This window comes from Vicugna pacos, chromosome 1 (genome assembly GCF_048564905.1).
Source record: "Vicugna pacos chromosome 1, VicPac4, whole genome shotgun sequence".
Lineage (NCBI taxonomy): Eukaryota > Metazoa > Chordata > Mammalia > Artiodactyla > Camelidae > Vicugna > Vicugna pacos.
In genome coordinates, this window is record NC_132987.1 from 63,331,570 (window position 1) to 63,346,224 (window position 14,655).

General features: G+C 38.9%; 1 protein-coding gene across 4 annotated transcripts in view; it reads left to right on the top strand.

The window, feature by feature from the left end:
- Window positions 1-14,655, top strand: part of LMLN (leishmanolysin like peptidase) — an 89,744-nt gene that overhangs the window by 48,169 nt on the left and 26,920 nt on the right. The window contains exons 17-20 of one of the 4 annotated variants that reach the window (XR_012073872.1): window positions 3,448-3,533; window positions 5,223-5,307; window positions 8,167-8,261; window positions 10,786-10,992. Coding sequence is in view for 3 of the 4 variants with exons in the window: in XM_072963895.1 (XP_072819996.1) it covers window positions 3,241-3,347 (107 nt within the window). In the remaining variant the exon portion in view is untranslated. Of the gene's footprint in view, window positions 1-2,542; window positions 6,155-8,166; window positions 8,262-10,785; window positions 10,993-14,655 lie in introns of those variants that run through there. The other 3 variants (XM_006200898.4, XM_072963895.1, XM_072963898.1) reach the window with 3 other exon arrangements.

Below are 14,655 nucleotides of genomic sequence, written 5' to 3' on the forward strand. Positions count from 1 at the left end.
ATGAGTTAAGGTACTTTTTAGGTTTCTAGGTATGTCTTTAAAACCTTAAAACCCCTCATATTCTGGAGGAAGTGTGTAAAGATACTTCTCTCCCCAAATTCTTCTGATTTTTGTTGTTCTCAGGTGTTAGTTCACACAGCCTTTTCTTAACACTTGTAATTTCTTTTAGAATGTAAAACTCTCATCTTCTTTTCTTTCTCCTTTTCTTTTGTCATCACTTGTAAATGCTAGAGTGTGATTAGATAGTTTCCCTTAGTGAATATGAAAGATTTATTTCTAAATTCTTTCTGGCCTCTTCAGATTATAGAGGTTGTTTTTGTTTCTGTTTATTGAATGCTAGACACTTTGCTGAATGCTTTATGTCTGTATCATTCTATTTAATCATCACAAAACCTAATGAGATAGAAATTATTTTACACATGAGAAAACTAAGGTATAAAGAGATTAAGGGATAGTTACGGTCACAACTAATAGATAATGAAGTTCAGATCAAAACCCAGATCTATCATCTCCAATTCATTTTCAAACACCCTCATTGTGTCTTTTCTTTTTAAAGAGTACTGTCACAGAAAGTACAGTGTTTCTGAAAGACAACAAATATTCCAGAGCTACCGTTTATGTTTTAATAGCTTCCTAAATTTTAGTACCAGCAGTAGATAAACCAATTGCTACTTCTCCTCTTGTTTCCTTTGGGCCAAATTGAGAATCAGAAGATAAAGTGATGTGCCTTTGCTATTAATGACTCCAAGGCCTACTCCTTGTTCCAGCCAAGACCACTCTACCTGATGCTCTCGGCCAGAACTTATCCAATAGAACTTTCTGGGGTGATGGAAATGTTCTGTAAACTGCACTATCCCATACAGCAGGCATTAGCCACATGTGACTATTGAACATGTGAGATGTGGCTAGTGAGACTAAGGAACTAAATATTTTATTTCATTTTGGCTAATTTAAATTTAAATGGTACATACCACTAGTGGCTGCCACATGACAGTGCAGCTCTAGGTCAGGGGTTCTCAAACTTTAGCATGCATCAGAATCATGCTAGGACTTACCCCCAGAGTTTCTGATTCACAAGATCTGGGTTGGAGCCTGAGAATTTGCTTTTTTAATGAGTTCTCAGGGGATGCTGATGTTGTTGATCCAAGTACCACACTTTGAGAAGGATTATTCTCAGAAAAGTTGAATTTTTCTAAGACTTAACAATGCCAGCTGATTCCATTGGGAAAGAATATAACTTCCCTATGGTTTACCTGGATTACATACAGTGAAGTGATTTTTTAAAATACTAATTCCTCACTGTATAGTGCTCAGAAGAACAAGCTCCAGTGCCCTGACATTATCATTCTACAGCTGAAGACCAATCCTTTTTTTCCTTACCTTTTGAGCAAGTCAGATTTGAAAATTGCTTGGGTCTTTATTGGTTAAAATATTAGAACAGACAACTCATCCTAAAGTAAAGTCATGTTGACCTGGTCTTTTAACTGCTAAAAAATGTTTTCCATTCTGAGAATCATTTTTTGGGAAATAGTTTTAGTTGTGAGAACAACCCTTGGCTAAATTAAAATATATTCCTAGTGCCCAAAGCCCATAAAATCTTTTGCTGTTTCCAAATCAAGCCTGGGGTGACATGGATATATAGGTAGACATTTAGAGATCGGGAAACATATGTCCTGTTTTGCCTGGGACAGTCATGTGCCTGTTTTGCTGGTATGATTATTAATAGCATTCCCTTGTGTTAAAATAATCAAAGAGAACAATTTAGTTGATCAAAGCAAATTTTATTTCACACAGGCAGTCTCTACTCTCAGGAGTCCAGAGAGCTGTAAAATAAGGGGGAAGCAGCAAGCAGGAAACAAGGAAGAAGTACTCACCTTAGGTTGGTGCGCTGGGGTTGAGCATCTGACCTTCTTTAGAAAGATCAAGGAACAAGGAGATATGTATAGGGCCCAGAGTTAGCTTGGCGGTGGGAGATTGGCTGACTGGATATGCTGTGGTTCTGGCCAAGCAGAGCATTTACACAAACACAAAAAGTTATCTAAGCTTCAGTTTGCTAATGTGGCACCACAGGCAGAAATGGCTCCATCTTGAAACTAGAAAGTTATTTCAGCACTTATCTCAAAATGTCCTGATGTGGGTTGATAAATTATATGGTCATCCTACCTAGAAGGGACAAGAAAGGGTAGAAGAAAGTCCTGCATCCCCTGTCAGAATAGCCAAGATTTTCATTTACTTTCCTGTATAGCATCTTGCTTTGCCAGGATACTACCCAGAGACACTCTCTCTTTTCCTGGGTGCCTTTTTTGAACCTTGGTATGGTAGATAACATCTTTCCTCCTGCATAAATTTTTTTGCTCTTTTTCTGTAAATATAAAAAAAGACTTTGGATATCTAGGTCTCAAGAAGTCACACTTGATTCTGCTCTCCAAGGTGTCCTTGTTCACCTTTTAATAATCACCTCTACTCATCTGTCAGTGTTTTAGTTGGTATGATCTATTCCAAAAATGTCTATAGAAAGTAAATTTTTTGTTTTCAACTCTAGATCTCTGTTCCCGTTCCTCTAGCCTGGTGGTCACCCTCTGGCTTCTACTAGGCAATCTATTTCCTCTGCTGGCTGGATTTCTTCTGTGTGTATGGCATTAGGAATGGATAAGTGAATTCTCAAGACATTCCTTTGTGTCATGTTCCTCTGAACAAAGCACAAAATCTGGGCAAGTGCCAGCCAATGCAGATGGCAGAAGTGGCATTCCAGAGTTTGGCTTGGAAGTATTGACCAAGATCAGACCTTGAAGGAGAGCTTCACAGCAGTCACTCCTCATCAGCAACTCAACAGCCTCAGAGTTTGGAGAATGAGAAGGAATTCCAAATCACCGAAGTCTCTTTATTTTTCAGGATGCATAACCTTCTTGAAGTTTTCCTTTGAAAATGGGATAATTGGTGAAAATTTCAGTGATTACATACCTCAGCATTTTCATTATCCTAAAACAATGGGAAATTTCATCAATGCTGCAATAATTTAAAGAACAGCTAATTATTGCAAGATCATAAGTTGTGGACCCTGTCTTCAAAAGTATAAATTGTCCTTTGACTTACAAAAAATAATTTGAATTGGGATTTCTGCATCACTATTATACCTGTTTTAAATTTAATAACTGTATATGGTATACCTAAATGATTGTTCTTATTGTTCTAAAGAGTGTTTTTTTAAATTATGTTTCGCTAAATCTTATGATTTCACAGTGCTGTGTGGCAGTTTCCTGCTGAGCCATTATGTGCCCTCTTCCGGCTATATCCATACTCCTCGATCTTCAGAGATCAGCTTCCAGCTGTATTCTCCGTTAGTTTAATAATGACTTGAAAAGCTGGGAGGCAGAGAGAGAAGAATACTCTGCCTTGTGAAAATATTGAAGACATGCAAATGGAAGAAAACATTTGTATATTTTTCAGATAATAGTTATGACAACCGCGATCCAACAAAAATAGAAGTGTTCCTTTTTGACCAATGAAGATAAAAAGAAATCTGGTATAGACAGGTATGCAGTTATATTCAGGTGGGCTTAGAAATTGTTACAGAAGAATTTCTACTATCTGAAAATTATTTTATGTATAAAATGCAAAGTGTAAGTCAAAACAAGAGGGTCTGAATTGTTTACAAAGTGTAGGTTTGGTGTAGGGCCTATCCAGTAGGGTCCATAGAAGTCAGAAGATTGCCTTTGCTTTAAACAGAGGAGATAATATCCTTTACCTCCTGCATTTGACATTCTTTCTGTCACCATGTAGATTCTGGTCCCCAGAAGCAATTCTGCTCTGGTACCAGAGCTGACCAACCCTACTTAATAATCCCAATTTGAAATTCTTTAATGATGAATGATGCCTGGTTTATCTCTCTAAGGCTACTGAAGTCCTGTGGCAGCATAAACACAGCCCTTGGACAAGCATCCATTTATTCATTCATTCATTGGTTGGCCCTTTAATTCAGCATAAGGTTTTTGAGCACTAATTTAAGAAATTTGCTAAGTGAACAAACAGCATAATTACTAAGGAGTAATTCCAGCTGACTATTTGACGTTGGAACCAAACAGCAGCCCCAGCATAAAGGAAAGTCACCTTTTTTTTAATACATAAATTTAAAATATTTAGTAGCATACAGTTTTGAATTGGAGGTATTTGTCCTTGTGAAAAGCTTGCGGTCTCTAGTATTGCCAGCCTCAGCTGAAGAGAAGCTAACAGCAGTGGCATTTCTGCCTATGTCCTGAATACTTTACATCATGGAAAGTCAGAGAAAAGTGTAGAGTATATTTTTAAAGAAAGTTATAAAAATCTAAGCTTACATATCTATTGTGATTATGAGTCATCCTGCAAAGTTGTATAAAGAATTTTACCAAAAACACCATGGATTAATAATATATTTGAGATTCACAGTGATAGGTTCAGTTATGTTTTAACTGTTGTGCAGTGATGCCGTTTAGGTAGTATTGTTTCTGAGCATGGTGCTTTTTATACTTGAAATATATTTTTGCTTTATTTTTTATTGATATAATTATATTTGCACTAATAACTTTCTGAAGAAAATACTATAGATGACATTTTTTTCTATATATATTTGTTAAGCTTGGAATCTAGTAGCCCAGTCTTTTTCTCTGCACAAATGTAGAATCTGATAAAGTATGATGTTAAGAAATCTTGAGTTTTTGAGGGTAACTAACTGTGCTGGTTCCTTCCTTCCTCTTCAACAAGTCTTAAAAGTGGTTGCTTATCTCTGTTTCTGCATAGTATACTCAGTGAAGATTTAGAAGGCCACTGGACCTGTAAGAAGTTTTAAGAGGCACGGTTTAGTCACTTAGAATACAACAATATTCTGAAAACGACTTTTTAAAATCTGAAATTTCAGTGCAGAATTAGCGGGCTAGAATTCACCTTTGAACTGAAGAATTTGAAATAACCCAAATGTTGATATCCTGTGGCAGGTAACCCTTTATGTTCACAGAACCAGTTCACTGAGAAAGACTGAGCAGGCAGCAGCCACAGCGGGAGTGAGGTGAGGTGGGGTAGGAGAATGGGGAGCAGCTGACTTGAGGACAGTAGACTGAAGTCCCTTTCTGACTCAGAAAGGGTCAAGTGCTTATAAAAACTGACTACCTCAGTTTTTAGTTCAGATATAGGTTCACTTTGATAGTATTAAGGTCCCAGTGTCAAAATTATCAAGTGAATTTGTCTCTCAGGTTTTCAAGAACAGAATTTACAAGAAGGAAGCAAAAGCCATGTCGCTAGACTTGAGCTGACAGCTTTAAAGAATCTGGCAAGCAAGTAGGTAATGTAGATCCCTCTATATTCTCCTGAAAAAAGCTTTTCCCTTACTTATATCTTAAGGATACTTATTTTTATTAAGACCAACTAGGCGTTCTAAAAATGTTATAAATTATGCTTAAAATTAGTTTTAGCCTAATATGTTGGCTTAGAGTTTATCAGTATTTGAAAATGAAACATAAGTTAATGAAGTTTAAATAGTTTTAGGAAGATTCATAAATAAGTATACCAGAGTATTCCATAAAATTTTATCAATATCCTCTTTAATATTAGAAGACTCACTGTCTGAAAAATGACTAGATGCTTTCTCAGAATCTCTCCAGCTCTAATATTCTGTGAGTAATACTCCAACTAGAATTGCTTGGCCACTGCTGGCTCTGGCCCACCTCGTGGCGTATGACAGCTCACACATCATGTTCATCACGGTGTCCTGTGCTCAATGCCTTAGCACTGTCTATGTCCTTAGACACTGAATGGAGAGAGACAAGCCCTTTTCTGAGGGCATTGGAGCAGTCCTGGCAGAAGAGGTGGACTTCAGTCACTGCGCCACAGGCCCGTTTTGTAGTGAGCACCAGTTAACCGTATGAAGTCCTTGCAGCTCAGGAGGACTAACATATTTTAATAAAATCTGTGTTACTCGTCCCAACAAAAGAACTTGAACCTGAAAGGATGACTTTTTTGTTTTTGATACGTTTCGACAGGTTTGGGGAGGGAATGGTGAATTATTTTCTTTTGTTTACATTTTTATTAAATATAATAGATTTAAGAACTAATCTTTATTTATGGTATTTAAGTGTAATATATTCCTTAGGGAAAAAAACACAGCTTTAATAAAAATGGAAACTAATCTGCATCTTGTCTTTACTTAACACTATCAATTTTTTAAACCTGGTTGAGGACTACAAACACAGCCACACACTCTATATGAGGAAGACAGGGTGTTTATTGTGAAACATAATTCAATTTATATTTTAACTGGAGTAAAATTGTCCTACTTCAAGAAAGGGGCCAGGTCTTATGTAAAGCTGCAGAGAGTAACCCTCCTCAAATAGTTAAGCAGGAGAGAGAGTAGACTAAGACAATTCAGGGCAGCCGCCTCTGGCTGAAGATTATTTAGTCCCATTTGTTCTATGCTGTGGGCCAGGAGTCTCACTGCAGGTCCACCCTGCACATTCAGATACCACACTCTATTCAGTGGCGACGAGCAGATTGTGGCTGTAGTTGTAGAGTGTGATTCTTCCTCATAACCTGAATGTAGTTTGAGAGAGCGTACCCAGGACATGCCTTCACCATGCGCACTTAGAGCCATTCTGCCCTGTGGCAAGGAGTCTGGCACTTTGTGAAATTGACTGAACGTAGCCTCTGTGACCTATTTACTGAGCTGAGATCTTTGTGGGAAATTTTAATGATAATATTTAGATTTTTAAAAATTTTAAATGTTTTAAGTAGCTGAAACTGTATACAATGAATTACTTCAGGTAGTTGAATAAATCCAATATTATTTGCATAGTGTACTGAAGATAAAGCTGTCTACATCTTATACACCACCTTGTTTACCTTTTGGTATGTTCATAGCTTATATAGTAGGCGTTATTACATAAATGAGTCTTTTTTCCACACCACTCTGGTAGATTTGCTGAAATGGAGAGGTTTATTTAAATCAGCTTTGTTAGTATTCCATCAGAAGTTCATTCTTTAATATTTAAAATAAATTGAACGTATTTGGAGATAGTAGTCCAAATACATGATCTAATATTCTAGCAAATGACCAATACCTTACTCATTTTATATGTCTGGAAATGGTTTTCTCTGCCTTTAGAAATTAGTGTATCTTAGACTCAATGCCATTTTAACACTCAATGCCACTAACAGTCTTTTTTCAATTTCAGAGATATTAGTGACTTGACTTTCTGAAATTGTCTTATTTGAAAATATTCAAATCACAATATCTGAACACCTCCTGGCTTCTCCCCCACGCCACCCCATTAGGTCTCCTGATGATGTTTCAAGAGGGCTACAGGTTGACTGGAATAGATTTCGCATGTGTTGATACACATGGGCACTCATCAGTGTGTATATAGTGAAGGCTTTGATGTATTTGGTTGAGGATATGAAAATTAAATGTAAAGTGAGGTAACTACGAAGAATAAAGCAAATGTCACAAGCCTTAGCACAGGTTGCCAGCCCAGCTGCCAGAGCCTTGAATCTTAATAGAGGTTAGATAAAACAGGTTATGCCACTGTTCTAAAATGATTTGGTTAGCTGGGAAGCTTTATGCTTGTTACTAAGTAAAGAAATTGTGTAAAATCTGCTTTTCTAACAATTGGTTTGACAAAGGAGTAACGAGGGAGCCAGTAAGTGCTATACAGAAGTTAAATCCTTAGGGACAAGTATCGTAATCGAGAGAAAAATGAAGCAGCAAAATAGCTGAGGCCAGTCAGTCCTCAGCCTGAGTGAGGTGAGTCAGTGGCTTTGTCACTCTCAGATTTTGCATCAGAACCCGGGCACCAGCTGTGTGCCCCAGGCCAGATCTCCACAGATGGGGTTTTTTCCCTCCATTTTCCCCTAACGTATCCTCTCTCAGCTGCCCTTCACCCCAGACTGTGGGCGTTCCTCCTGTCTCCGCATTATCATTTCAGAACAGCACAGCTTCCTCAAGTACGTATACATAACTGTTCGGTGGTATTATTGCCTAGGGATGGTGGTGAAGGGGTCTTATCCCTGCATCATTTCTCAAGGATTGATTTGGAGGGAGGGAACCAGCAGCTCTCACTAATTTACTAATTTGTCAGAAAACAGAAGCTCCTCTCCCCCTGCAGTTTGCTCCTGCTGTTTTATAATTTTCATACCATCATTCAGTTCCAGGTCGGGAATGACAGTGCCTGGTGTGGCCCAGGAGGCATGGTGGTGAAAATGAGCAGGCTGGAATCTACCGAGTTGAGGAGCCACAGCAGGTCAGCTCCAGAGTGGGCAGGCACTGGTCTGGATATGTTATTTAGATGCTAAAAGTAAGCCGAAAGCATAGATGGAGAGATTATTATTTTCCAGAGGAAGAAACAGGTAGTGAAGGTAAGTCTATATGAAGGGGAGAATAAAGGCCTAGGAACTGGGTACTAAGAAAGGAGTGAAAGATGAGGGCAACAGAAAGGGCCAGAGGAGCAAGTGTGTGCAGAATGACCGGGCCATGGGCTGCTGGATGGGGAGGGGCTGCCTTTTGTTCCTGACTCCCAGGAGTAAGTGCACTTGAGAGTGCCTTCTGACACTTAGCACAGTGGAGGTCCTGAATCTAGTGATTTAACAATGAAGTATTTGTTGGGTACTTACTACATACAATGTGTATTTAGCACCAACTCTGGCAGGCATTCCCCTGGGCCATAGGAAGACAAGAAACCAATAGACATGATCCTTGTCCTAGAGCCGGTGAAGGAGGGGGACAATTAAGCGATTATTTGCTGTAAAGTTTAGACTTAAAATTGTTGGGATAATATGTATAGCAGGCTGAAGATAAAAGACTGAGATGCCCAATCAAGTCATGCTCTGAGGGAATAGAAGCTGGAAGCCGAGCATGAGGGATGGACCACACTTTACACTGTGAGCTAGGAGTTGGAGGGACGGGGGAGCACTTCTGTTAGGTTTGGTGTCTGGGCTGAGTTCCCCACCCTGGAAAGGAAGTCATCATTGCCTGAGGTGAATGGGGTCTGAGATCTGAAGAGTACAGTTGGCCCTGGCCCTCTGTATCCATGGAAATTCGATCCACAGTTGGTTGAATCCATGGCTATGGAACCACAGACACAGATGGCCCACTGTACTCTGTATTCTGCCATTTTATATGAAGGACTTGGTATCTCCAGGGGGCAGGGGTGGTCCTGGAACCTTGGGTGGATATCAAGGGATGAATGTATTGAAGGTTTAAGCTTCTGTAAAGAGGGAGGTTTTGGTGGTGACTGCTCTGGGTCCATTTTTCCTGAAAGACAGTGTGTGCCTTTTCAGTCCGTGGATTCAAGTCTTCCTTTATTGCAAATAGTTTCTTAAAAGTTCATCTTCATTTTACTGTTTTCAGGTTTTTTTCTTTAGGAATGACAACTATGTATATCTTATCAATTACTATCACTTTTTCTCTATTCTTTTATTCTTTATTTCATTGTCTTTTTCACATTCCTGCTCACTGTTTCCTTTATGGTGTTTTCAACAGTTCCTGCCTTATGCTACTTTCATTTTTGCTCTCTTTTCTGTGATTTTACTTCTCCATGGTGTATATTGTCTGAGGACACAGCTGCCTCGTAACATCCACAAAGCTGATGACTGGACTCTGGAACTCTGGGTGTGGCTGCAGCTGCCGCTTCTCACTTAGGTCTCTATAATCTTGGTTGCTAACAGCAACAGCAGCAGAAAGGTGGGCTCTGCTTCACATCTGCCTTCAAAGTATTGTGAGAGTGCATCTGATTGGCAGAACCAAATTTACATGTAGAATCCTAGGTGCAAGGGAATCTCAGAAATGTAGTTTTAAGCTTTATACACTCTACAAACAGAAGGATGGAGGAATGGAGGGTGAGTGAGCTAACCCGTAGTATCTCCTGCCAGCTTCTATGTTGCAGATACTTTTTACAAGCTTGTCATTTGTTATATAGAAGTTTTAAATTTTTAAATAATTTCCTTAGTGGTTTTTTCGTTTGGAAAATACTGAACACCAATAATAGAACTAATTCATAATTTTACCACTCTTAAAGAAAGAAGCAAGATGCTCTCACTTCCTCTGGCTCCTCCATTTCCATCCCCTCAGAGGGGCTCAGTTTGATACCTATCCTTTCAGAGTTTACTATAAACATGCATACATACAAGATATTAAAAATAAAACTGGTATCACACTACACATATTTGGTATCTTATACTTATTACTCACAGGTTTAGCACAATCATCTTTCCAGGTCAGTAAACTGAGATTTACCTCATAGTTTGTAATGATTTCATGGTACTTCATTATGGATATGGAATCTTTTATTTAGCCCCTCCCCTGCCAGTGGACATTTATGTTATTTCCAGTTTAATTACTCACTTATATTTTATTCTGGTTCTTTTAATTTTTACATTTTATTCTTTAATACGACAGGGATTAATTTTGACATTTGACCTAAGTATCCTAACTTCATTTTTTCCAAGTAGTAAAATTCTAGTATCATTTGTTAAACCAGTGGGAACAGATATTTCAATAGCCAGGGAAGACATTTCCCTGGAAAAGAAAGCAGACTGGCTCAGTGCCAAAAAAAATTCTCAGGTTCACATGTACCTTTCTCATCACTAAACAGACAGTGTGGCTTTAAGGTTGGCCTCATCCTAATGGACTGTGTGCTTCAGCTCTGCCCTGGCTCCCTTGGTTAGTGCTTAAGCTGGGTTAAAGGACTGACCCTGCCAATTCTCCACTGCTAAGTACCATTGGTTCTTCAGGCATGCTCTGAATGCCTCACTGGCTTCCCTTCATAGCATATTCGGTAGACAGAGACAGACAAAGGAAACTTGAAAAAGAAGGAAGACAATTTGAACACACCATCCACCAATGAAGAGAAGACTTAGTGTGCGAAGCAGTGTTTGTGTGAATTTGAGGAGTCAACGTAAGGTGGTGGTAAATAACAGCAAAGGCTTTGGCAGCAAAGAGATCTGGGTTCCAACGCTGCTGGCTTTGAGACTTGGGTAAGTTATTTAATCTGTGACTTGGAGTCCTTGTCTATAAAATGAAAATGATAAGTGCTCAATAAATTGTAGCTCCAAGAACATTATCTGCCTCTCAATGGAGGTAACAGCCTTCATTCCAAAATAGGGGGAATGTTCACTAAAGATTGATCAGTCCAGGTTTAGTTACAAGAAGTAGATTCCACCTGTTTTTAAGCTCGAGTGATTTAACATAGAAATGAGGTGTTTACAACACACTTGGAAAGGATGGAGGAGAGGGCTAGAAATGAAGTACAACACACACGCACAAACACCCACAAAGATACAGTGTTACATATAATGGAGTCAAGATATCCTGTTTTTTTTTTTATCATCTACTTTATCCTTCATTAAATATAGCATGGACATGTTTTATTAATAGTGTACATAATCAACATCATCATTTTTAATGATTGCATAAAGTTCCATCGCACTGATTAATGTAATTTATTTAACTAATTCCTCATTGATGGATATGTAGGTTCTTTCTACTGGGAATACGCTTATACATATATGTTTTTCACATTTCTCTGATTATCTCAGGATAAATTCTTAGAAGTGCTACTACTTAAAATAATAAATCATATTAAAATATTAATACAGGGGGACATGGAAAGTTATTGTTTAATGGGTACAGAGTTTCAGTTTGAGATAATAAACACGTTCTAGAGATAGTGATGATGGTTGCACAACAACATGAATGTACTTAATGCCACTGAACTGCATGCTTTCAATGGTTAAACGGTAAGTTTTATGTTTGTATATTTTATCACCATAAAAAATAAAAAATAAAATTAAATATGAATACATACAGGCAAATGGCCTTCTAGTGGAGTAGATTACTAATTTTCTCCACACAATCACCAATGCTGGATGTTATTTTTTTTAACTTTTGCCAAATAATAGGTGATTTGCTCTGTTGATTTGCTTTTCTTTGATTGCCTATAAGGTTGACCTTCTTTTCTTATGTTTATTAGTCTCCTATATATCTTCTGTTGACACTTGCATATTCAACTCCTTTGACCATTTTCCTGGGAGAGGTATCTGTCTTTTTCTTACGGCTTTGCAAGTGCATTATGTGTGTTAGGAATAGGAACCTTGTCATTGATGTTTGCCTTTGGAACTTCCTCAGCCCTGGCTCCAGTCCCCCCACCTTCTCCCTGCTTTACCTTCAGTGCTCTCAGAGCTCCACTGCACCACAGTCTTTTACCACAGTGATTTCAAAGTAGGGGGTTTGGAACAGTTCCTTAACGATCCCCCCCTTGTTTTTTGTTTGTACACCCTGCAGAAGAATGTGGAAAATCAAAGTATATTTGAGGTGACACGAATAATCTCCACTTCTCCTTCCCCCCACTCCCCAGCCTCACACTGCCTGGCTTTCCAAAACAGCCTTCACTTACTCCTCCAGGTGAAAATATCCCTTCCTGATTTTACAAATATAACTGTAAAAGCAACAAGTACAGAGCTTAGGCTGTTAGTGCTGGGTAAGTGGGAGGGGTGGGAAGGAGACTTTGCTTCACATCCCATTACTGGCAAAGACTCTCATCTGAAAAAGGAGGAGGATGCATCAATCTCAGGGAAGTGGAAGGAGGAAAGGACTGACTGAGATAATATGTATAAAACAACTGGCACAGTGTCTGGCATGCGGTGACTATTACTGTCACCATTGTGTCACCCCCACGATAGTGATAATGCTGAGGATGTTGATGATGTCGACGTTAGTGATGGCCTCTACTATCTTGCCAGGCCATTGAAAATGAGACAAATGCAAGAAGAAAAACAGCATGAGTAGTAAAGCATACAATCAAAAATCACCCACATGCATGCACACACACTCACCCCTCAACTGGGGGTTTTGTTCTCCATAGTGCAGTGTTACGTAGGATATTGAATGAGTCACAAACACTCCCAGAACACACAGTCTAGATGTCAGCTTAATGAATAAAATCTGTAGGTTAGTTAGTAGTAATTTAGTCAGTTAACCAATGTCAATTTCTTAGTTTTGATAAATATGGTTATATGTGATGTCTGAGTAAAGTATATATATGGGAATTGTCTGTACTATCTTTGCATCTCTTCTGAAATCTGGGATTGTTTCAAAATAAAGTTAAAAATAAAATTATGCTTGTAGAAAATTTGGAAGATAGATAAAAGTATAAAGAAACAAAAACACATAAAAACAAACGGAACATTTAGCATTTTTGCATGTCTATTTCACAGGTAAAATCCCCAGTCCAGCATCTTACATGTATATGTATGTACTTAGTAAAATCTAGATCTTTTCCATTTGTTCTTCAGAGAGTTGGACATAAGAGTGTTACTCTATAACATAGCTAAGGATTTAGAGAGGACTTGGCAACAAAAATTCCTGTAGGGAATATTTTGGGTCTTAAACAGCTTCACCTGGAAACAAAATCTTGGCTACTTTCCTCCTTTCCCCCAGCTTTCCTTTGATGGCTTTTCCCAACTCCTAACTTCCTTCTCAGAGGGAAAAAAAAGTTAGTTAATTTGGATGCTCTCCTGGAGCACTTATTAACAGTCACAGTCGTTACCTTCATTTCTGCACCTCTGTAGCAGTGTTGTCCTCTTCATACATTTGCTTTCATGCGCCACTTTCCATAGATCAGACTGGACACCAGAGTTCTCCAAAATTCCCTGGTTAAAAGGAGGCAGATGCCAGTATTAGAGGAAGAACAGGGATCGTACACAGTCCAAAATTAGGGGAAAGAAAAGATAGAAGGCAGTAGAACAGCCAACCCCTTGTAAGGTGCCGTCACAGTCTTCTGCTCACTGTGAAGAAGGGGAATATAAACTTTCTTTCTTATACCCTCTGTGCCCCATTGGCCTCCTCCAACCTTACTCCCTCCCCTTATCTACTTTAGATCTCATGGTCTCCCATCTCAGTCTATCCCAGTGGATCTTAAACTATGGTCACTGGACCCAGCTGCATTCATCAGAAATGCAAATTCCTGGGCCCCACCCCAGACCTACTGAATCTAACACTCCAGGGATGGGGCCTTACAAATCTGTCTTCTAACAAGTCCTCTAAGTGATGCTGTTGCCGACTCAAGTTTGCAAACTACTGCCCTCAGCAGTAGTTAACTGGATGAACCCAGTTATTTGCCTTGGCCTTTCCTGTACTTGGGCAGCTGAGCCCTGCTAGGGAAAAGCACTTAGCTGAGTATATTTATACTCAACTGGGTTCTGCCCAGCAATCTTGTCATTTTGAAGTTATTTTCTCTCCCACTCTTAGGGTTGCCAGAATTAGCAAAGAAAAACCAAAAGAAAGGACACACAGTTAAATATTAATTTCAGGTAATCATAAACTGAAAAACTATTTGTTCTTTATCTGAAATTCACATTTCACTGAGCAACCTGTATTTTTATTTGCTAAATCTGGCAACACTAACTAGGAAATATATAGAGGCAGGCAGTTGGGAAGAGAGCCTGGATGTAAAGTGGAAGAGAGCAAGCATAAGATGGAGCCCACAAGGATGAAGTGAAACCGTGTCAGTCCTTATTGCCTCTAACCTTGATAGTACAGGTGTCCTGTAGAAGCTGTCCTTCATCGCAGGACTACACACAAAAGCCAGAGATGCTACAGGAGGATCCAAAGGAAGATGGGGCAGTTGTAGGCCTGGCTGG